General features: G+C 35.3%; 2 protein-coding genes across 2 annotated transcripts in view; one reads left to right on the top strand and one right to left on the bottom strand.

Annotated features, from left to right (window-relative positions):
* Positions 1-176, bottom strand: part of ASB3 (ankyrin repeat and SOCS box containing 3) — a 107,153-nt gene extending 106,977 nt beyond the window's left edge. Inside the window, exon 1 of the mRNA XM_018055235.1 lies at positions 3-176. The gene's annotated coding sequence lies outside the window, so the exon portion shown is untranslated. The remainder of the gene's footprint in view (positions 1-2) is intronic.
* On the top strand, positions 126-23,874 carry ERLEC1 (endoplasmic reticulum lectin 1). Its single transcript, XM_013967646.2, has 14 exons — positions 126-553; positions 6,067-6,171; positions 7,594-7,674; positions 8,148-8,225; positions 8,359-8,422; positions 9,221-9,255; positions 11,268-11,491; positions 11,582-11,711; positions 16,635-16,796; positions 17,432-17,491; positions 20,032-20,156; positions 21,583-21,660; positions 21,962-22,037; positions 22,976-23,874. The coding sequence occupies exons 1-14, from the start codon at positions 392-394 to the stop codon at positions 23,045-23,047; spliced, it is 1,452 nt and encodes a 483-aa protein (XP_013823100.2). The 5' UTR covers positions 126-391; the 3' UTR covers positions 23,048-23,874.

Below are 25,425 nucleotides of genomic sequence, written 5' to 3' on the forward strand. Positions count from 1 at the left end.
ACCAGCTCTCCGTGCTGCTACTTGGCCGCCGCGGAAACGGCTGGTCCAAGGTCCAGTCTTTGGGCGTCCACTCCTGGCAAGCCACTGCGTTCGCTCCCCCCGCCGGACTGCGGTTGTGGTCAATAAGAGAAGCACTACCGCCGTCCCGGCTTCCGTAGGCAGACGGTTCGGCGGCCCCGGATGTTGATAGCCACCTGCCCCGGAAACGGTGGCGGGAAGCCCAAGGGGGCGGGGGCGGCGTTGCCGGGCTCTCCGGAAGGAGACGTGGCGGCGGTTGGGCCCCGGGCTGCCTGGACGCTTGGTAGTCCCGCCGCCGCCTCCTCCTCCTCCCCCTCCTCTCCTCTGTGGGCCGAGGAGGCTGTGGCGGCGGCTGGAGAACTGGCGGCGGAGGATGGAGGAAGGAGGCGGCGGCGCGCGGAGTCTGGTCCCAGGCGGGCCGGTGTTATTGGTCCTCTGCGGTCTCCTGGAGGCGTCCGGAGGTGGCCGAGCGCTACCCCAGCTCAGCGATGACATACCTTTCCGAGTCAACTGGCCCGGCACCGAGTTCTCTCTGGTCAGTGCCCTTGCGAACCCGGTAGCCATCTCTCTTCTTCCTGGCACTTAAGAGTTCGGCCCCTTCTCTCGGTATTCTACGCTTTTTTCCCCTAGAACCTCCTCTGCAGGTGCATGCTTCATTCCTAGTCCAAAGCTTCATTAACCCCGCGTTCGTTCATTCATACAGCAGGTGCTTATCAAACACGTTCTGTGGATGTGCCTCCATGCCTACACATTCAGGATCCAGCGGTCACCTGTTCTCCCTTCTAAAGAAATCTGTCTCTCCAGTTTACCAACACTCCCCTCCGGTGGAAGCAGCTTTTCTAGAACCACGTCAGGCGCATCTGTTTTCTCTCTGGCAAGTCACCTGCAGCTCTTCCTCCAACAGCAACCTTCTCTCCTTCAAGGAGTATTACGCACACCCTTCCTACACAATCAGTTGTACTGTGGATATGAGCTCCCTCTCATACTCGTTTTCTCTCTCGTATATGCACAGTATACATATACCGCACAGCTCTTTTATCTTCCAAGTTGTCTCTGAGAAAGGGCTGTTTGGCCAGTGAGATGTTAACGACACTATGCAGAATGTCCTTTACAGTTTTGATGTATTATAACCGTTACTTAGGACTCCAGAACGTGAGATTTTATGGTCAGTTTTCCTACACTGAAAAACGTATTTATAACCTCGAAGTAATGAATATTTGCAGTCCTTCCTTTGGGAAGTGGACTTCCGAGAAGTCTTCCTATCCATTGTCGGCCAATAAAAAATAGGCTCTTGTGATACTTGCCGTATGGTAATTAATTCATTTATTTAAAATGGAAATCAGGGAAAATGTAACAGCCCACCTGCCCCTGAAAAGTTTTTTTTTTTTTTAATTCTTATTCCAATTATCAGCAGTCGTTCTACTTGGAAGACTATTTTAGTATATTGTTCTGTTACTGTATCACTAAAACATGAATATGTGATACTGTCAGGTCAGCACAGAATGTCCCAGGATAAGGGATGTCGTCATTTCCACAACCGAGATTTCTATTTGCTGTTGTTGGTTTTAGCTAATATTTCACACCTGGTTTGTTTCTCCTTTCTGTTTTCAGTTCTTCCATTCTGATAGTTCAGTGATTCTTAAATTTAAGTAAATATTTCTCTGGGAAGCCAATTTGTCTTTGCATTAATGCCAGGAGATATTTTTAATTAATTTTTATTGAAGTATAGTTGATTTACAACGTTGTGTTAGTTTCTGCTGTACAACAAACTGAATCAGTTAACACATATACGCTATATACACATACATATATCCACTCTTTCTTAGATTCTGTTCCACTATAGGTCATTACAGAGCATTACGGAGAGTTCCCAGTTCTATACAGTAGGTTTCTTATTCAGAAAATACTAATATATTAAAATATTTATATAAAAGTTTGTTATAAGTCATCTACAGCTTGAGAGATGAGAATATTTTAGCCCAACCTCTGTGATTATTTCTGAAGAGCACACTAGGCATGAACTTGGCAGATGTTTAAAGAATGTGGTCATTAAAATTTTTTACTCTACATCAGTGTGTTTTTTTTTTTTTAATTAAAAAAGGCATGCTAATATGTGGCCCTAAAAATTTACTGACCTATATGCAGATGACTAAAACTAGCCTTTTTAGAAGTTATTACCAAACCATTCCATTTTCTTTCTGGCACTGTTGTTTGCTGGCTGCAAAAGGTTATGGAAAAGGATCTCAATGTATGGTGGACCAACCTTTCCTATATCTTAACAATTTTATTTTGAAATTTTGTTTTTAATTATTTTTATTTGACAATAAAGCATAATCTAAGATGAGCTTGCTTGAAAATTTGGAAAGAATTTTTTTCCTTTTTTTTAAGTTTGAGTTACTTTGGGGAAAACCTACAGACATTTTCCTATTCCTTAGCAAAAGGCCCCTCCCGCAAAAATAAGCCTCAAGAACCATTATCATTGATCTGATTTTTTTTACTATTTTCTTAATCTCAAGGCTTCACTTCCCTACTTTGTGTAATTGAAACTACAACCCTCCACACCTGGCACTGTCATTTTGTTTTATAGGCCAGTTGGATGGACATTTGTGTGTAACTAAGCAGCTGAATAAACTAGGATAAAGATCCTTTATCTCTCTACCACCTGAAATTGAGAGGGACTGGATTAAAAGATCTCAGGTTTTTTCAATCTTTAAAACTCTTCTGTGCTTTATATTCTCTTGCCATTCAGATATATCAAAATGATACATCATCTTTCAAATTTACTTAGAAAAATTATCAAATGCCAAAAATATATACACTTTTTAATGTTTCCAATAATTAATGATTATGATATTCTTTCTTTACTGGTTTTTAGCAGTCAGTTTTGGTTTCCTTCTATAACATCATCTCTGTGTCTTTAAAATGTTCAATTATTCATTACTTCACACAGAATTCGTGAACATCTCCAAAGGAAAACCACAAAATAAGTCTAATTTTCTTTCAACTTCTTTTGCTAATACAGAAATGTATTCTCATTTGAAAACAAATACTACATTTGGGGGAAATGGTGACCATCTCCGTGGTTTGAATCATGTCCTATATGTTAACAAGTTGTGCCATTGAGTTTATTTTACAGATTCTCCAGGATAGCTTTCTTTCTCATCCTCTGCCTTAATTCCTCCAGACTTGTGTCAAGCATTAGAAATTTCACCCTTGCCAAGATAATTTTCAAGTTCCTTAATCTTAAAGACTACACCCCTCCTTGATTAGTCTCATTATATTAAAATCTGATTTTTATCATATCTCTAATATTGCCTCTTACACTGGAAATACTTTAAGGTGTCAAGTTATATAAAACTAGTTTTTTTAAACACTGTCTGATTATGTGCATTCAGAATTCATTTTTTTAAGTAAAAACTTATTTTACAAAATCAAAAGGAAGCATTTTAGTTGATCAGAAATTTTTTTAAGTTAAAAAAAATCACAGAAAGTTAACTTTTCTCCTCTAATTTCCATTATTAAAAAGTTGGATAAAATTTGTTAAAAATGTTTGTGATCCCAATAAATGATACACTATTTCAGCAAAGAGTTTTCAGATAGAAGAAATGTTATTTGGTCTGTTCTATTGAAGAGGAAAGTAGCCTTTCCTATGGAGAAGGCAGTGGCAACCCACTCCAGTACTCTTGCCTGGAGAATCCCAGGGACAGAGGAGCCTGATGGGCTGCCGTCTATGGGGTCGCACAGAGTCGGACATGACTGATGCCACTTAGCAGCAGCAGCAGCAGCAGCCTTTCCTAAACTAATGAAAACAAATCTTTGCAGCAACAATAAATCTTCAAATAAGAATAGGGATGGTTTCTATTTCTGTTACCTTTTACCTAAACCTTAAAAACAAGGAATAAATTTCATTATATAGGCATAAAACGCAAGATTATAGTTTTAATTACAAAGAAAGAATTGTCTTTCTTTGCTGTGGTTCCAAACAAGCAGTTTCTTTTTCCATTGTTAGTTAGCACTGTTCTGAACGTTTTAGTAAATGAGTCAGTATTGCTATTTAATCCAGTTCTGAACATTAGATTGCAGGTACTTCACAAATAGAGAGGAATGCATTTAAGTCATATGCTACTGTCCACCTTCACTGCCGCACAGGAATGATTTGACAAAACTTCAAGCCATCTATTGCTAGCTAAATGAATGTGAGTCATTCTTTGCACAACTCACCATCATATATTCTGACTATATCTGAAAAATACCAAAAGATACAAATGTTATGTCTTAACAGCAGTTTGTTGGCTAAACTGAATAAATGTTTCTAAGTATCCCTTTATCATAAATTTGGCTTTGCAACTCTCACTTTCCTTTGATTCCTGTCTTCACTTATAATGTTCTTTTAAATAAGGATCCTTGGTTATAGTCCAGGACACAACTGAAGCAACTTAACATGCAAGCACACACTGTATAGTAATCTAAGAAAATGTTAACCAAATTGATTCAAATATGTTAAAACCAAATTGATTCAAATATGTTCAAACAGTTAAGAGCACACAGAATATGGAACCAGTCTGCTAGGTTTCTTCTCTGGGCTGTGCTGTTTACTGTGTTACCTTGGACAAATTATTTAAGCCCTGGGCTTCAGTTTCCTTTTCAGTGAAATGGGTACAATGCTTGTTTTGAGCATTGATGAGATAATAATGTAAAGGGCTCAAATGGTACTGTCGTATAGCTAATACAGTCAGTATTTACTGCTGTTTTTTGTTTTGCTTTATTGGGAAAAGATCCCCCTGATTTCTATTTGTGTTTAAGGTTTCAAGTACTTGAAGTTTCAAGTACTACTGGTTTTATTATAGTTAAGGGTTGTTTTGTTAAATTGAGGAAAGAGTAGAGGCCTGTAATAAGGGTGGTTCTTTCATTACTAGGGATTGCCAAATAGTTTAGTGATTTTATCTGCTGTCAGAAGAGAAAAGAGGGAGCTGAATTGCCACAGAATACTGCTCATAGACTTTGAAAACTTCTGCGTTAGTGGTGGTGGTGGTGATTTAGTCGCCAAGTCATGTCCGACTCTGGCAACCCCGTGGACTGTAGCCCGCCAGGCTCCTCTGTCCGTGGAATTCTCCAGGCAAGAATACTGGAGTGGGTTGCCATTTCCTTCTCCATCTGCCTTAGTAATTAGTGACATATTTTCTGTCACAAAGCAGAGATTCATTTTTTGTAAAATAATACCAGTTATAGTAATTGAAATGTTCATTTGAATTGTGTTGGTTCTTTTTGATTTGTGAATTTGTTTGGTTTTATACTGTAGAACACTCTTAACGATAGTCTTGTTGATATATACCATGAGTCAGCAAATTACACCTTTAGGCTGGCCCACTCCAAACTTGATTTCTATAAGGTTTTTTGGTTTGTTTTTTTCTCAGAATACATCCATGCTTATTCATTTACCTAATAATGCCTGTCTACTTACTTCCTACAATGGCATATCTGAATAGCTGTGATAGAGACCATATGACCCACAAAGCCTAAAATATTTATTGTCTGGCCCTTTACAGGAAAAATTTGCTGACCCTTATACATACTAAAAAAGTTAAATTAGCACAGAAGATTCATAGTAATTTATCCATATGTTACCCAACTATGAAAATTACTGCACTATCTTAGGTTCAGATGTCCCATCAAAAAGAATTGAGAGTACGTTTGTAAGGTGCTGTAGGCTCTCATGTATAGGTGGTAATAAGTATTCAGTGATGGTGTATCCGTGAACATTCACTGCCTCTAAATGCTTTTTAATCCATATTATAACTTCAGTCTGTTGCATTACTACCTTTTTTCCTTTTTTCCTTTATACTTCAAACTATATTTTTGTTCCTTCTTTTTCTGTTACATTGTAACACCAAGAAAAATATCTGTTGTCTTCATTTTATCATTAAAAAATATGTAGACTTTTTTTCCTGCCTTTGGAAGTAAATATGTTTGAAAATCCTCTGTTGAAATGATAAATTACAGTTTAGTTTAATCAGATAAAATAATGTACATTTTTTGTTCTATTTCTAGCCTACAACTGGAGTTTTGTATAAGGAAGATAATTATGTCATCATGACAACTACACATAAAGAAAAATATAAATGCATTCTTCCCCTAGTGGCAAGTGGGGACGAGGTAAGTTTTTGTAAATACATTGATAATTCCTGTTACCAAACATTTATTTAAAACATTGCAACTGCATACTTTAAAATAAAATTGAGTGACAGGTTTCTCAGTAATGCTGTCTTACCATAAAAATAGTAATCACATTATTCCTGAATTCTTAGATTATGTATATGTGACATTTTTTATAAAGAACTGCTAGTAAATAAATCTGTAGGTACCTTGTACTTTCTCATTACCTTAGCTCTTGCCCGTTTCTTCCTCCTAAAATGCGCTAACTGCCTCTTATCCATCCTTTAAGGCAATGACTTCTTTCAAGATGAAACAGAGGCAGCATGGTAAAATGGAAAGGACACCAGCCTAGGAGCCAGGAGGCTGAGGTATAGGCTATAGCTAGCTGTGGAACCTTGAACAAATTTGAAACTCAATTCCTCCACTCAATAAATTTTTTGAGCTAATTACAGAATATTTTCACAATCTCTAAAATGGCAGTATTAAACTCAGTGAGTGCTTTCTGAAGAAGTTTTGTTCAGATTTAAGATCTGTGAAAGACAGCTATCTATTTCATTTTATTTTAAACCTTAAGACACAAATATACACATACACAATTATACACATATTTATGGCATTCAAGTCTGAAATGTAAAATTAGAAAGCTGAGAAGTATCTTAAAACTTTCCAGTGTATTATGTAAGATTCAACTATTCGAGGCTTTTATAGCTAGAAATTCGCAAGTAGGTGTATAAGAATTGTTCAGGAAACTGATACTCAGAAACTTTTTTCTAAGAGAAGGAAGAATTGAAGATTTTTCTATGGCTCTGTGTTTTATACTTCAGTTCTTTTCTTTTAATTGGAGTATAGTTGGTTTACAGTGTTGTGTTAGTTTCAGGTATATAGCAAAGTGAATCAGTTATACATTACATGTATACATTCTTCTTTAGATTCTTTTCCCATGTAGTCCATTACAGAGTATTGAGTAGAGTTCTCTGTGCTATACAGTAGGTCCTTACTATTAACGGTTACTATTTTATATATAATAGTTTGTATATGTCAATTTTGATCCCCCAGTTTAGCTCCCTCCCCCACCTTTCCCTCTGGTAGCCATAAGTTTGTTTTCTACATCTGTGACTCTCTTTTTGGTAAATAAGTTCATTTGTACCATTTTTTTAGATTCCACATGCAAGCAATACCATATGATAGTTATCTTTCTCTGTGTGACTTCACTCAATATAGAAATCTCTAGGTCCATCCATGTTGCTGCATATATTTCAGTTCTTTTGAAAGAAATGGCATACCATAGGATCTTATTAAATCTTTTTACTTTTTCCCCTTTTATTTCCAAGCATTTGTGATTTGACCAATGAGTTAATAGCTAAACAGCAGAGTTGAAGAAAATTCCCAAATAATGATATTAAACTCTTAATTCTTTCATAGGAAGAAGAAAAAGATTATAAAGGCCCGAATCCAAGAGAGCTGTTGGAGCCCCTATTTAAACAAAGCAGTTGCTCCTACAGAGTATGTATTTTATGTTCACTTGATAATTAGAAAATAAATTTCCAGCAGCCAGTAAACCCTTGAAAATGTAAATTCCTGCATAGTATTGTATATGCGGCAAACACCCAGTAATATCACTTATCAAATATATCACTTACCAAACTGAATGTTTAAAAAGAAAGTTTCCTTATATACAATTTTAATAAAAAGTACTCATTGTTATCTTTGAGGCTGTGTAGAAAATGGTCCCTTGGCTGGATGTTTATTACAGACCCCAGGTGTAGACCTATTTGCTTCACAGAATTTTTACATTTATCTAATTAGTGAAAACAGTGAATAGGCTTCAGAAATTTTTTATTTTCTGAGGCATAGTAATAACTTTCATTTAATGGAAGTTTATTCTAAATCTTGGGAGAAATCTACTCGGTTGCTTAAAATATCAAAAAGTAATTCAGTTGAGTTATGTGGCTTTTGTATACATCCATCTCCCTTAGATTGAGTCTTACTGGACTTATGAAGTATGTCATGGAAAACACATTCGGCAGTACCATGAAGAGAAAGAAAGTGGTCAGGTATTTTTTCTTCAAACTATGAAATATGGAACATTATAAAATGAAAACTGTAATAATCAGATTTTTTAAAATTTGTGTTCTTTAAAAATGTATTTGCAAAATACTTACTACATCATTATTTTTTTTAATATAGAAAGTAAATATTCACGAGTACTACCTTGGAAATATGTTGGCTAAGAACCTTCTATCCGAAAAAGGTTTGTTTCTACAGAGTGATTTAGTAATAATGTTAGTATTTGGTTTAAAGTATATATTCAAATTGGAATTTAAAAGATCTTGTGGGAAGGACTTCTCTGATGGTCTAGAGGTTACAGACTCCATGCTTCCAGTGCAGGGGCACAGGTTCAATCCCTGGTCAGGAAACTTGAGATATCACATGCCACATGGTGTAGCCAGTCCATTAAGAAAAAAAGATCTTGTTGGAATGAATTGTAAAACACTTAAATAAATTTCTAAACAATACCTTAGAAAGCTTTTTCAAAGAGATCTTTTCATTATTTTTTGCTTTAATAAACTGTTGCTTTTTTCTACGTATTAATAAATTTTTAAGTCTGGTGAGATATACATGTCATTGTTATATTTATATAGTGTTAGCTTTTGCTTGGTTTAAACAAAGTCTTTATATATGGGAATAGACATGTAGATATATCCCTCAAATTATGAAATGTTTTTATTAATCTATTATTCAAATTAGCCAACTCTTTTAAGAGTAAACATTTCACTGAGATAAAAACATTTTAGAAGAAAACTTGTGACCAGTTTTTATGCCTCAAGTAGACTATTTCCTAGATAAAGATAAAATAATTAAATGACTATTCTTTCAAAAGAAACCATTTCAAGAAAATTAGCTTAAACTGGTAAGATAAAAATTATGTGTATGCTTTGAGTCTTCTTTAGAAAGAAGTTTAAGGTTACAAATTGAAAACTTAGTCATTTTATGTCTTGTATATAAGTCACCACTCATTATTTATACTTACTTTTGTATTAATCCACAGAACAAGAAGCAGAAGAAGAGGAAAAATCAAAAGAGGCAAGTGATACTTGGTGATTTTTTACTCTGAACAGCTAAACACAAATTTATGTAACTTAATTGACAGAATATAGCCAGGTGTTCTTTAACTGTCTATCAAATACCTCAAAGGATTTGGTCAAAGAAAATTTGCAATCTGTTAGGTTTTTCTGCAAAAGTTATCCTATATTGTTCTTATTTACTTTTAAGATCATACAAAAATAAATGAATTTATCAAAGATGTGTCTGGGAAAGTTTCTGTAATAGCATTATATCACTTCTGTGCTTAGCGGTGGTTCTTCCCCTCTATTTAACATTGCAAACAATTACAATAGGAGTTTTTACATTTTTTTTTCTTTTGTTTGAACCCTGTCTCTTGTGGGTAAAACAGATAAACTGTATATGTAAATAACAAGCTACAAGACTGCAAGCTTCTTAAAAGCAGGGACTGTCTTTTATCTCTTTACTCTGCAGTGCAAAGTAGAATGCTAGATATAATATAGGCCTTTCATGAATGTTTATTGAATCTGAATGCATAATTGATGACTGAAAAGTAAGATTGTTTAAAAAACAACAATTCCTTAGGGTGACTAATTACAATTTTAAGTGCCCTTGTGGTTTAAGAATGACTTCTGAATCCTTAAAATTTTCCATAAAGTTAAATAACTTACTGTTGGAGAATATTCCTACAAATGGTTTCATATCGTAATACTTCTATTAGAAGTAAAGTAAAATGGCAAAAAGTCTTACAAATTACTTAAAAGGGGTACCTGTAATTTAAAAAGGTGGCTTTGGAGAAATTGATTAGCTCTGCATAGACACACATAGCATTGCTATTTTAAAAGGTTTTAATTTTACAGACCACCTTTGAGATAAAATATTTATCTCAAAATATTTTGGCTCTGGAGGATAGCAAGATGGAATTCAAAGTGTGAAATGATAAAGGAAGAGGAAGAAAAGGGTAAGGGAAGAAAACTCACATTTTTGAGCCCCAGTAGAGTAATGCTCAATTCTCCCTATAGCCTTTGGCTATGTATTATTATTCTGGTTTTACAAATGACAAGAACTGAAATTGGGTCAAAGTCATAAGGCTGGTGAATTCAGAGCTGAGATTTGAACCCAGGATTTTCTAATTCCAGACATTAGCATGAAAACAACATACAAGAAACCTCAAAATATTTTTCTCTAGAGTCTTTTATTTATTGCCTGTTTTAGATATAGCACTGACAGGGTACCAAAGTGATACAAGATAAGCTCCCTGCCTCCAAAGAGCTTGCTTGGAGATACTATTAACAACATCTTTTTAAAGCCCATCCATGTAATTTTTCTTGTGTTTGTTGATAAAAGTGTGGGAGCTAACTCCGTAGTAATCCTTGTCTTCTGAGATGATCTCCTTTATTCTCCCATTCTGTAAAAATGTCTTCATTTGTCTTTTGTTGGTCTTGAATAGATTTACTTAAGAGTTTATATGCTGAGAAGGGTGTCTGTTAATAACAGGAAAGAAGAATAACCAGATTGATGAATCAGTGTAATATTTAGATTTCTGTTTTAGAAGATAGTATTAACTGTGTGGCCCCACTTTTTGACAAATCAAACTTCAGACTTATACTAGAATCTAAATTCTAACACAGGCATCCACTGAGGGTTTAGTGAAGAAAGCTTTGACCAGCCCAGTATAAGAAGTTTCTGTATTTTATCCTGGTCTCTTTCTTTATAACTATTGAAGATAATTCATATTAATTATGTCTTTGTAATCCTTTATATAAATGTACAACTTAATTTTAGCACCAAGTAAAAATTTCCTTTTATGCTGTATTAAATTAGCTCTGAAAATATGTATATATTCAAGTAAGAATATGAACCAAAAGAGCATTAGGAGAGCTTATAGAAAATACAGAAGTGTTACCATTATATTAAATAAATGTTAGTTTATAAATAAAATGTAGTGTTCTTCCTTTCAGAATAAGTGCTTCTCCCATCCTCACCCCACCTCTATTTCTAATGAAAAGTCTGTCTTATACTCTTTTTTTAAGATTCCCACTAAAAATATCGAAGGTCAGATGACACCCTACTATCCAGTGGGAATGGGAAATGGTACACCTTGTAGTTTGAAACAGAACCGGCCCAGATCAAGTACTGTGATGTACATATGTCATCCTGAATCTAAGCATGAAATTCTTTCAGTAGCTGAAGTTACAACTTGTGAATATGAAGTTGTCATTTTGACACCACTCTTGTGCAATCATCCTAAATATAGGTAGGATGTGGATTTAATATTTTAAACATGAAATGCACACGATTTAAAATGTTGTATGCTTAGCTTTAACACTTTGTTCTCACTGAACAGATTCAGAGCATCTCCTGTGAATGACATATTTTGCCAGTCACTACCAGGATCGCCGTTTAAACCCCTCACCCTGAGACAGTTGGAACAACAGGAAGAAATACTAAGGGTGCCTTTTAGGAGAAACAAAGAGGTGTGAGAATTATCTAACAGTATTTTCTCAGTGCTTCCATTTCCAAAAGTCATAGCATATATCAGTATTTTAGTGATTTCTGTGGTACGGTAATAGTAATTTATTTTCCTGACTCAAAATTGTCAATTCCAATTCTTTTGATTTTAATTTTCCTTATTCTAGTACTTCCCAGAAACTGTTTTAGCATTTTCTTACACTCATGATTCCATAATATTTTAAAGTTTGGCATCCTGTTCATTTCAGTTAAATTTTTCAGCTAGTTAACTGAACTTCCCAGCTAAGCCTCTTGAAAAAATAGACTACAGCCCATCTCCTAATACTTTATTTATTCTTCAACTCATTGCTATTTATTATCAAACCATCATTCTGTCATTCTCCTTAAATGGTTCTTACTAAGATCAACAACTGTCTTTGGTTCTAAATTTGCTAGACATGTACATAACTTGATCTTAGCTGAACATTTGAAGCTTGAACTTTTTCTCTTTTCTTTGCTTCAGGTCATTATCTTACTGGTTCTCTTCTCCTGTGTACTAGCTCTTTCTCTAATTCCTGCTTCTTAAAATGTTACAGTTCCCTTGGTTCTGTTCACAGGTCCTTTCTCTCCTTTTTGTACATTGTCTCCTTAAGTAAGCTCATCCACAACCATTCTTTCAACTCACATTTTCATGCCTGTGTATTATAAATATACATCTACAACCCTGACCTTTCTCCTGAACTGAAATCACAATCACAATTATTAACATGTATTGAATCTTTACTAAAGAAGGGAGTGGCTACGCACTCCAGTATTCTTGCCTGGGATATCGCATGGACAGACAAGCCTGGTAGGCTACAGTACATGGGGTCTCAAAAGAGTCAGACTTAGCAACTAAACAACAATTGAGTCCTTAACAGCTCTTATCTAATCCTTGCAATAGCATATAAGATATATTATTACCCACCTTAACAGGTTAGGGAACTAAGGTTCAGAGGGGAAGTGACAAGTGATGGGTTAGAGATTACAATCAAAGTAGTCTGATTCTAGAATCTGTCCCTCTTAACCACTTGTCTCTACTGCTTCTCCCTTTTGATACGCCATCTTCCCTTTTCATCTGCCTATTGGACATATATGGGGCTTCCCTGGTGGCTCAGAGGTTAAAGCGTCTGTCTCGAATGCGGGAGACCCAGGTTCTATCCCTGGATTGAGAAGATCCCCTGGAGAAGGAAATGGCAACCCACTCCAGTACTCTTGCCTGGAGAATCCCATGGACGGAGAAGCCTGGTGGACTACAGTCCACGGGGTTGCAAAGAGCCGGACACGACTGAGCGACTGCACTTTCTTTTCTGTTGGACATATATACATTTTCAGTCATCTCAGACTTATCTTTTTTTTCCTCTTTCACAGTGACACTTTTCTTGTCTTTGCCATTCCTTTTAAAGCTGTGTGCTCTACCCAGTTGTCCAAGTCAGAAACCAGAGTCATTCTGCTTGTCTCTCAATGCTGTCAGTGTTATCCTCTGACTGCTTTTCAAACCTGTCTTTAGTTCAGAACCTCATCATTTCTTAAGACCTAAAACCGGTGTCACACATCTTCCTTCTAATCCTTCCCAAACAGCTGATAACATGTTCTGCCTGAAATGAATATTTGATAATTCATTTAACTGTTTGGTATTTAACGTGATCTATAAGTCCATCCTAAAGGGGATCAGTCCTGGGTGTTCATTGTAAAGACTGATGTTGAAGTTGAAACACCAGTACTTTGGCCACCTGATGCAAAGACGTGACTCATTTGAGAAGACCCTGATGCTGGGAAAGATTGAGGGTAGGAGGAGAAGGGGACGACAGAGGATGAGATGGTTGGATGGCATCACCGACTCAATGGACAAGGGTTTGGGTAGATTCCGACAGTTGGTGATGGATAGGGAGGCCTGGCATGCTGCAGTTCATGGGGTCGCAGAGTTGGACACGGCTGAGCGACTGAACTGATACCTCAAGATGAAATTGTTGTTCATACAATCATTTTATCAAAGAATAATAGAAGACCATTCATGATATGGCTTCAGCCTCATCTCTCATTTCCATTCCTTTGATGCCAGCTATTTTGAACAACTTAAGCATTTCCTAAAAGTGCCACATTCTTTCCAACCTCCTTGACTGTGGATATACTGTTTTCCCTCTTCTGTTGTCTTCTCCCCTCCCTCCCTACACCTGATGAACTAATAGAAATTTGTCAAGGGTAAGCTTGAAGATCTGCTTTCAGTGTCACTTTGTTTGCAAATGAGCCAGGATTTCTAATGGATTACCTGCATATGAGATCAATGTTTCCTCTTCTGTGAGCTTGTATTTTATTCAGCCCTCTGGTATAGCACTTACATGGTTAAAATCGGTTGTTTTTCCTATGGTTCTTCATTAAAAGGGAGGGAAGATTTTTAAAATTTTCATTACTTGGAGTGTCCAGCTTCTTGTATGATACCTAGTATGCTGTTAATATTTAACAGTGGGTTAATTAAAATTTAACTACAAGGCCTTTATCGCCCCTTCCTCTTGAATACTTATTGTGAAAATATTGCCAGAATCTTTGTGGATGTTATGAACCCTCCCATTATGATAAGGAGGAAACATTGTCTTAACCGTAATCTGCATTTGATTTGAAGTGCTGTATTGAAAGATTGGAAATGGAATTATTTTCTCATCTTCTTGATAATGATTTCAGTACTAACAAGTACTTAAAAGTCAGCCCCATCAAAATTCTTCACAAACCCAACTTTAATTATTCTTCAAGGAAGAAATGCCAGTTTATTTTTCTTTTATGTGTTAAATCCGCAAATTGAGAAAAAAAATTTTTAAGCTATAGATGATAGCTATAATGCTTTCAAAATACCCAGCATCTTGATAGTACATGGTATATATGAAATCTTAGGTAATACTGTGAGTAATTACTTAGAACTAGTCATCTTTATCTCAGAATAATTTTTTAGAAATTCAATTTATTACACATAACTTTTTTTTTTAATATTTGGTGTATGGTTTGCCTTTCAAGTTTGAACTAAGCTTTACCATAAAGAATTTTTTTTTAACAAAATATATATTTGGCTCTCCGATTGTTGTATCCAATTCTTTCCGACCCCTTGGCTATAGCCTGCCAGGCTCCTCTGTCCGTGGGATTTCCCAGGCAAGAATACTGGAGTGGGTTGCCATTTCCTTCTCAGGGGAATCTTCCCAATCCAGGGATCGAACCCACCTCTCCTGCATTGGCAAGCAGATTCGTTACCACTGAGCCACAGGGGAAGCCCTACGTTATTATACCACATTAATTTGGAAATTACTGGATTTATTAAGAATCTATTTTCTAAATTTCCAAACCCTGATTCAAAAACTACTATCTTGCTTTTATTGGGGTAATTTTCCTTAAAATGGAAGTAGATGTTCTATCCAAAAGAAACAATAATAAACGGTCCTGTTTCTTCTTAACCTCTTCCCCTTTTCTCAGCTACAGGTTTCCCTGTGCAGTATTCTTTTCTTCACTGGCCTTGCTATAGGTCTCATGTATTCTAAGAAATTGTTTTACTCTATTAGACCTTATCTTCTTATGAGTAGTAACTATGTCTCCTTTATTTTTAATACTCAGTATTTAAAATAGTGCCAAGAGCATAGTATAGGCTCTGAATGTAGAAAGAGCCTACATTCTATAAATGTAGAAAGAGCCATGTAAAAGTCAAGATTTTTTTTAAAAAAATGAGAAGGCATCTTGGCAGTCTTTGTTCTTACCACTGAAGAAGAGAGAGGATAAGGCATTGGTTTCCAACATAACCATCCAGTGACTCCTGTTATACAAGATGAAAACAAGAAAAGAACCAAAACTGGCCAGTGGCAACTACAGTAACTACATACATTTTACTGTTTAATTTCTTTATTGTTATTTTATTCAGTTCATTGGTACACTTATTCCCTCAGTTGTGGTCTAGATTCATTTCCTCTCTGCTCACTGTCAGTACCCAGATAACGTCCAGATTCTAAATCATTGACTTCTTTCATAACTGTCCTCTTCTCTCCACCCCACTTGTCACTCCCTTATGTTTGAGTCTCTTCATCTCTGGCCTGGGTTACTGAGCTCCTAACTTGACTCTCCACCTCCAGATTTGTTACTATCCCTTCATCCTTGTGACTGCTAAAGTAATTACTTAAAAATCTGATCATACCATATCTTTGCCTAAAACCTAAAAGTTAATGTTCAGACTTAGCATTACATAGTTTTCCACCATGTGGTGCCTGCTTCTGTCTTTGGTTTTAACTATCATACCATACCACACATCTTTGCTCTTACCTCTTTCTCAGGTTCGTGTGCACATACCCACAACACATAGCAGACTTTCACATAAGTCACAAATTATTAATGTTTCATGAATTAAGCAAGGGTTTTCTCTTTGTGAAGTCTTTATGTTTCAGTTCTTCATCAGTCTGTTTGAATCACCCATACCTCTGTGAATCTGCTATTCCCTGTACCCTTCCTTTATTACATTGCAGTTTGCTCCAGGGCAGCAACCAGGTCCTGCTACATTTGAATAATTAAAGCTAACATTCATATTCGTTCCCGCTTAGCCCTTTATTAGCCTGCTTATTATCCTTTCTTTATAGATAGTAACCACATTTTTAAACTAAATATAAAATCTAACAGATAGTGAAGTACTTAATAAGAATAATGAGACAAAACATCGAAGTAGAAATTATCTCTGTATTGTTAAGAATGGTCACCATACCCCTAACTGGTACATGGAACTAACACTTGACTAGAGCTTTCTCTACTCTATTAAGTGTTGCAAAATTCATTTTCTTAAAGCACATTAAAAATAGGTAGGCAACTTTTACTTTCCAAATTTTCCGAAGTTAAAAAATAATAATTTAAGTCATATTGAAGCCTATAAATATGTGTTTGTTTAATTTTAGGAAGATTTGCAATCAACTAAGGAAGAGAGATTTCCAGCAATCCACAAACCCATTGCTGTTGGTTCTCAGCCAATGCTCACTGTTGGAACAACCCACATATCCAAATTGACAGATGACCAACTCATAAAAGAGTTCCTTAGTGGTTCCTATTGCTTTCACGGGGTGAGAAATAAACCTTCAGTTTAAGTATTTATCTTCCAGCTTTCACTTTGTATGTTATTTATCAAGAGACATTAGCAGCACTGAAGAAGATTTTTTGTCTATAGAGAAATGGCAGGATTCTGGAAGCTTTCCAACAGACATTTCTCTACATCTCACTTAAGGCATAGTCATTACAATTTCTCTTTATTCACAGGCTAAAACTTTACCTTTACTTGATAAAATATATATATAAGAATTGCTTATCTAAATAAGTAATTCATGTGTGATTCTGGCTAACTGCTAGAATGGGCACCAATGATTGTATAGCCTGTATTTTGGTTATGAGCCTACATTAGCTCATTTAAAACTTGAGCTAATATATACAAAGGTGGAATTTTGCCTCTGACTCAGAGCTTCAGTTGAAAATATGGTTATAAGTAGAATTTTCATTTTACTTTATTTTACCCAGAAAGTTATTCTCTGTATGTCCATTTTTTAAGTTTATTAATAATGTTTAATTGTGATTTTCAACCATATTATTGCTAGTACAATTTTTTAAATTACATATATGTCCATTACTATCATGTGGCAATATTGAGACAAACCCTGGTACCCCTTTCTCTGTACTGAAACTTGATCTGTTTCCTTTCCTGTAGGGTGTTGGTTGGTGGAAATATGAATTCTGCTATGGCAAACATGTACATCAATACCATGAGGTATGGCACAGCATTTATATCATTCTATCACTGAATGGTTTAAAGTTTCAAAAATCTTTTGTGGAAAAATAGAGGAGTGGGGTTGGTGTTACTTTTAAATATGACATGATTTTAATATTCAACAAAACATCTCTAAATTCTGGGAAATGGAAAGCTTATTGTTAGTTAAGACTACATCAGTCATCTTAAAGTAACTTTGTTTATTAACTACTCAGATTCTTGCATTACTGTCAGTCTGGAAGAATAATACACTACTATGACTAACCTCTTCAGCTTTGGCTAAGAAATTAGTCATTTTATAACTCATATTTAGGAACATGAATGGTAAGATAGAATGTTGTCACTAGTGTCAGTAAAATAGGATAAATACAGCAAGTTTCTCAGCTGAAAGAAGGTACCATAAGGTCCACGTTTAAGTTTTAAGATTAAATGCTCTTTATGCTTTCATTTATACTGTCATAAATCATCATTCTCTCACACTTGAATCTCACACTTTAAAGCTGCTTCAATTCTGAAGTTCAAGCCCAAATAGTTTTATTTGTACTTCGTTTAGTAAGGTAAACTACTAGACCCTGAAGACAAACATTAATATTAATAAATATTGATTTGGTTGTTTTAAAAGGCTCTTTATTCCTCAAAATAAATAACAACTGGTAATTAGAAAATACCGTATTTGCCCTCCTGAGATGTTTTGAGCTGATCTTAAATTTGATGATGGATCATATCAGGAAAGATCAACTCACTTTCCACATTTAAATCATTCTAAAAAAATGTATGTGGCATCTGTAAACTAGCACTGTTTTTTTCTTCCATTAAACCTGAGCTGTCCCATTTCATCATGCTTTCCTCTTATTCTTGCTGCTTTGTCGATGTTTTATGTATTTTTTTAATAACATTTATTAATACAAAAAAGATAAAGTACCATCTAAGTACAGTCCAGATAATAACCCACTGGTTGTTTTTTTTTTTTTTAATTAAAGGAATATGTGCCAGAAATATAGAATGGAATGAAAAGTAAAATTCTCCTCCACTATTGTCCCATTTTTCAAAAGTAACATTTTCTTAGTTAACAACCAAAAGGGAAAAAAATAATGCATATACATAAATTTTGATATAACCTTTTTATTTATACAGACAGGATATACTGAATGCACTTGTTCTTTTCACCTAGTATCTTGGAGATCTTTCCATGTCAGCAACAACTGATTTCATTTTTTCAGCAGGTACAGAGAATTATGCCTATACACACAGTGTATTAATTAGATCTCTGCTGATGATCTTTGAGTTGTTTCTAGTTTCTGCTGTGATATCATCTTAGTGAACATTTTTAAATAGTTGCGTTTGTAAACTTTTGCAAGTACGTTCATAGTACACACATCTAGAAATGTACTTGGTGGGTCAAAATATATGCATACTAAACAGTTGCCTCCAAAGCTTGGATCGTTTACATTTCCATTAATAATGAGTGTTTTCCTATACACTTGCCAACACTAGGTTTTATCAAACTTACTTTAGCTAAAGTAGTATAACCTAGAACTTTTTGAGGAACTCTGGTAGGAACTTTAGGGTATACAAAAATAATAGTAGCTAACAAACATAGTACTCACTGTATACCAGGCACTATTCTAAGTACTTTACACATAACATATTAACTCATGTAATGCTCATAAGAGGTGAGTATTGTTATTCTAAGATAAGGAAACTGAAGCAAAGATTTAGTAACGTGCCTAAAATCACATAGGTAGTAAATGGTGAAACCAGAATTCAAACCCAGACAATCTCTATAGCCACCCTCTTATTAAACAGTTTACTATGCCAGGCTAATACCTGTCTGTCTAGGAATTTGCGGTGTGGTTGCTAAAAGAATGTTTAATGGCTCTGTCTCTTCCACTAGGCAGTAAGCTCCACTATACAGTGGCTATGCCTTTTTGCCTCTGTAAGGGTTTTTAATTCTACTCATCAGATGTATACTAGTACCCAACATGGTCCTTGGCATAAAATACAAAGAAAAACAGGAAGACAGGAAGGAAAGAAAAATGAGAGAAGGAAGAAGTCCATGTAAAGGGCAGTATAGGGTGCATCATGTCAAGTGAATAATATGGAAACTTGTATATAACGAGTAAGAGAGAGAGGCCAGAGACTTAAGTAGGAATCACAGTAGTATGTAGTTATAGTCTCTAGGTATGAGAGAGTAAACTCTAGTTGAGGGGTGAGATGCTGGCAATAGACCAATAGAAGAGTGAAGCCAAGACCATCTCCAGGAAAGTGACAGGACTGATGAACGTAGAGTGAAGGGCAGCAGAGTCAAAGATAACTACATCTGGACCTACTGACTAGAAAGTGCCAGTTTCATAATTCAGAGAACAAGAAATAAACAATAATGAGCTCAAATTTCTCCTCAAGTTTGACTAACATTATTACATCTAAACATAGATATCCAGTGTGCAGTTGAAGATAAGTTCTATAGCTTATAGCCCATCAGCATAAATGTCACCTTGATGTCAAACATTCATTGTCAAAAATATTTTTTCATATATTAGGACAAGGATAGTGGGAAAACCTCTGTGGTTGTGGGAACATGGAACCAAGAAGAACATATTGAATGGGCTAAGAAGAATACCGCTAGAGCCTATCACCTTCAAGATGATGGTACCCAGACAGTCAGGTAAATACTAACTTTATTCGTCTCTGGATCTTAGAATATTTAAAACTCAGAATATTGGAAAATGTCAATTTAAAATAAAATCTTTTTGTTTTTTTTTCGGGGACATTTTTTAGGTTAGTTTTTTTTTTAAGAGGAAACAGCATAGTGTAATAGTTAAAGAGGAGTTTCTGAAGTCAGATACCTTGGATTCAAACACTGGTGACTCACCTACTACCCTGGTCAAATTACATAGTCTTTGCAAGCCTCAATTTTCATGTCTAGTAGTATTTGCCTCAGATAATTGTTATAACATTTAAATGAGGTAATTGGTGTAAAGTGTAGTGCCTGGCAATTGCATGCAATGAACTGACTACTTCCTTTGACAGTGTTGGTGTTAGTAACACTGCTGCAATTCCAGGTATTAGGTCTATCCCTGTTATAAAGCATTTTACCCTTCATGTATAATCTTTACCTCTTTAAGTTACTTAATTCTCTTTAAACATACTCTAGTATTCTCCTTTGTTATTTAACTGTTGTGCAGTAGTGGTTGAAAATAGTTAAACAATGTCTTTTTGAAAAACTGCTTCAACATTTCTTTGGGCTATTAGGTATATCTTGTTATAGCAGAAGGAAATTAATCTCTTCTTACCCAGAATAACTAAGCTTTAGCTTTTCTTATAGTCCATTACCCCGTGATATTAAATCATTCATTCTTTTTCCTTCTCAGATGTTAACTTTGTCCTTCCTAGCACAGATGGTATTGAGAGATCTGTTTTTAGAATGTACTGACTTCTTGGACTGACCAAAATCAAAATTAGCAAAGTTAAGAGAGAGGTATTTAAGTATTAATATACTCAACAGACCAATTTTTTAAATGTTTATATTTTTCAAGTGAAAGTAGCTCATGGTATCATGTGCAACAAGTATTGAAGCACACAAGTATGAGGCTAACAAAATTAAACTTTTGTTTAGTTCCTACTCTTTGGAATTTATAGCTTAGCATAGGCTTTACCTTCTTACTCCTACATTACATTATTTTAAGGAGTGCAGCTAAATGGAGGATAGGAAGAAGGGAAAACTGACAGAGCAAACAATATTCAAGGTAGGGGAAAAGAAGAGCTAGGGAAGTGCTTAACTTTAAAAGAAAACTTTTTTAAAAGCAGTTTAACCTTAATTATTTGTATATAAGTAAATAATATGCAAGTTATTAATAAGATCATTCTTATTAATTAAACCACTAAGAAGTATCTCAATTTGATATTCTATAGAACCTGAAAGACTTTCTCTGTGACATAACCTTAAAATATGTATTTTTAAGGAATATAGTTGGATTTTTTTACTTAATGCAAAATTGAGCCCTCTAACTATCTTCTCACCCTACCCATTAAAGTTACTCTGAATGAATGAAGTTCTAGTTTAATAAAACTTGTTTGTTTTTCTGACTCAGGATGGTGTCACATTTTTATGGAAATGGAGATATTTGTGATATTACTGACAAACCAAGACAGGTGACTGTAAAACTAAAGTAAGTTTTAGTTTTCATGCTTTATGCCTTTCTCTTTAATTTGCTTCCTATGGGCAAAAGTTTATATAAGATATAATTATAGATAATTATATTTATTTACAATACAATTTTTCACAAAATAGTTTTATTGTAAGATAGTAAAATCATAATTGTAATTGTTATTATTTTAATAGTTATTGTCGAATTAGGCTATTTCAATTATTAATTGTACAGAACTACTTACAGGATATTTTTATCCTTGAAAAGAAAGAAAATAATTTTGTGTGGTTTGGGCAATAGCTTAAAGTACTCTCTGTTTTAGGTGTAAAGAATCAGATTCTCCTCATGCTGTCACTGTATATATGCTAGAGCCTCACTCTTGTCAGTATATCCTTGGGGTAAGTGGAAAACTAATACTCAGGAATTCAGTTTGGGGCCACATTTAATGTTTAGCATTAAGTCTAGAAAGGATGTTCAGTAGTCTCCAGAATTTAATATAGCCCTCATATCACCTCTGTAAAAATTGAAATCATTTTTATTGAGGTATAATTTATAAAATTTTTTAAAATGCCAAGTTCCTAAGTGTTGAGTCTGAGTTTTGGAAAAATTTTGCCCGTCATCTATTTCTGGGACTCTGATTAAAACATGCTAATTTCAAGTTGTCCCTAAATCTCCTTTTATCTTATTCTTACCTTTTTCTTGTGTCAATTTGGGCCACATCTTTTCTGTTGAATTATCTTCAGGTTCATTGATTCTTTCCTCTGCTGTGTCCTGTCTACCTCTGAATGAATTTATCTCTGCTATATTTTTCATTTCTAACATTCCTCTTCAGTTTTTTTTTTATGGTTTTATTTTCTCTGTTAAAATCCCCCGTCTATTCACACATGTTGTCTATGTTTTCCACTTATTTCCTCTAATTTCCTCCATTATATTTATTGTCATTGTCTTAAATTTGATAATTTTAACACCTGGCCCATCTTTGGCCATTTTTCTTTACCCTTTTCTTGAATGGTGCAACTGATTATTTTGCCATATTATTCTACATTTTGTTATGTAAGACCTGGCTATGTATTGCTCTCTTATTCTTGCCCTTTACTCCTTTTCTTTCTTATATCTTTTACTTAAAGATATAAATAACTATTTACCTATCTAGCATTTTATATGGATGACTAAAAATTGTTCTCTAAAAAATTCACTTTGTAGAAATAACATTGGATGACTTATCCAAAAGAAGGACTCATATAAATTTACCAAATTTATATGTATTCATTCAGCAGAATACTGAATAAAGTATTCAGCTTAGCAACTTTAAAATGGTTTTATTATCGTTCTTTAGGTTGAATCTCCAGTGATCTGTAAAATCTTAGATACGGCAGATGAAAATGGACTTCTTTCTCTCCCCAACTAAAGGATAACAAAGTTCAGGGGGAAAAAACCATTGGAAGTCACAATGATTATCTGACCATTGTCCTGTTACAGAGCTCTCAGTCACTGGACCTCATATAAAGGATTGTATAAAAGGACTCTCAACCACTTTGTGAATATATATGTGTATATAAGAAGTTATTGATAAACTTCTAAGGCAGATATTTGTCTCACCTTTTTCATTTTTGTTGTGTCTTAGGAACTGATTGTGTGTCTTTCTTTGCTTGGATGATGTGATTCCAAAATAAATCTTGTCCAAGCAATTTAGAGTTCATCCTAATGAAATGTCATATAATTGTTGTACCTATTGAAAGTTTTTAAATAATAGATTTATTATGTAAATTATATATAGCTAGTAGATAATGAAGAAAGAAATTGGTAGGTTGTTTAAATGAGAGACTGTTAAATATGTAAATTCTAGTGCCTGAAATCTTTTCAGAAATTTTTATTTAGCAACTGCTCTCTGCCAGGTATTAAACCAGAAACTGGGCACACTGTGAAGCCTCATGTGTAAATTTTCTTTTCCAGCATTAATTGCCATAGGTTGCTTCTCTTTCAGAACTTTTATCTGTTTCTATCTATATCATATCTCCTTGACATGAGTGTGTTTTCCCCCAAAATATGTACCTGGTATAGGCAGTAAATCATTCTTACCTTTTGATTTAGAATGATTAATGTTAACAAAGCACACTGTGCTGGCTGTCCTTTGTACTTGCCTACTATATACTACAGATTTTAGTTCTGGACAACGTTACATCACAGTATCTATTTTAAAGTGAATAAACTGTCCACAAGCTGTGTTGTCATGTAGTCAATGGCAGGTTATTCAGTTTCTTTATTTTCTCCATTACTCTGCTTCACACATCATCCTGTTGTATTTTGGGCATACATGTCTAAATAAGGACAGAAAAGCAGACATAAAATTTTTTACTTTTCTTCCTTTTCAGCAGTCTGGTCAAAGATAGTTTGAGAAAAGGTGAATACAGTTGATTATTGGAAGGCTTTCTGTACGTTTTAGTAGTAGGAAGCAGCGCACGCCGTAATAGCATGTACTTTGAATCCACACCTAGGCCCAGATACTCTCTTTGACTTACTGTGTGATCCTGGACAGAGCAGTTAACCATTTCCAGCCTCGCTTCCTCTTTTGTAGAGAGACTGCTTATTACTTCATAAGGTGGTTGTATCAGTGTATTAAATTTCTCTATTTTTAAAAAGCCTAGCCCCAGTACTAAACACCAGGTTCCCAATAAGTATTAGTTTATTTTCCTAATACTTCCCTTATCTCCTATTTCCTCTTGCTACCTCGATTGTGCAGCCATTCTTCCATGTAAGTGGGCTGAATTCCTAATAGGAAGGAAAAGAGGCTCACCTACAATATGCCTAATGGACTTTGAGAAGTCTTTCTCAAAGTGGAATCTCTACTAACCGAAGTGAAAGTTGCTTAGTTGTGTCCAACTCTTTGCGACTCCATGGACTATATACAGTCCATGGAATTCTCCAGACTAGAACACTGGAGTGGGTAGCCATTCCCTTCTCCGTGGGATCTTCCCAACTCAGGGGTTGAACCCAGGTCTCCCACATTGCATGTGGATTCTTTACCAGGTGAGCCACAGGGAAGTCCAATCTCTATTAAGGTGGGTGCTAAATCAGATTCTTTATGCCAGAGCTTAATTATATGCATTTTGAATGTTTCTGAGTGGTACTCTTGATTTTCAATAATTTCTCCTCTGCTTGAGGATTACTGACTTAGGCACTTAAAACAATTTCACATACCCTAGCCTTCCTGATTAGGGTGTCTGGAAAATAACTAGCACCTCGTCTTTATAGGAAGGTTGAATAATAATAATACCCAAGTAAGATGGTAGGTGTTGCAAGAGGGCATCAGAGGGCAGACACACTGACAACATAATCACAGAAAACTAGTCAATCTAATCAAACGGACCTCAGCCTTGTCTAACTTAATGAAACTAAGGCATGCCGTGTGGGGCCACCCAAGATCAGCTGGTCACGGTGGCAAGATCTGACAGAATGTGGTCCACTGGAGAAGGGAATGGCAAACCACTTCAGTATTCTTGCCTTGAGAACCTCATGAACAGTATGAAAAGGCAAAAAGACAGAAGGCTGAAAGATGAACTCCCCAGGTTGGTAGCTGCCCAATATGCTACTGGAGATTAGTGGAGAAAAAACTCCAGAAAGAATGAAGGGATGGAGCCAAAGCAAAAATAACACCCAGTTGTGGATGTGACTGGTGATAGAAGCAAGGTCCGATGCTGTAAAGAGCAATATTGCATAGGAACCTGGAATGTCAGGTCCATGAATCAAGGCAAACTGGAAGTGGTCAAACAAGAGATGGCAAGAGTG

Source organism: Capra hircus, chromosome 11 (assembly GCF_001704415.2).
Source record: "Capra hircus breed San Clemente chromosome 11, ASM170441v1, whole genome shotgun sequence".
In the NCBI taxonomy this organism is placed as follows: Eukaryota; Metazoa; Chordata; class Mammalia; order Artiodactyla; family Bovidae; genus Capra; species Capra hircus.

Bases quoted from the DNA above. Each gene is read 5' to 3' on its own strand.
- ERLEC1 (XM_013967646.2), top strand. From the start codon at position 392: ATGGAGGAAGGAGGCGGCGGCGCGCGGAGTCTGGTCCCAGGCGGGCCG. The intron at 9,256-11,267 runs GCAAGTGATACT...TCTTTTTTTAAG, and splicing joins AAGAGGAAAAATCAAAAGAG to ATTCCCACTAAAAATATCGA. The intron at 16,797-17,431 runs GTGAGAAATAAA...CCTTTCCTGTAG, and splicing joins GTTCCTATTGCTTTCACGGG to GGTGTTGGTTGGTGGAAATA.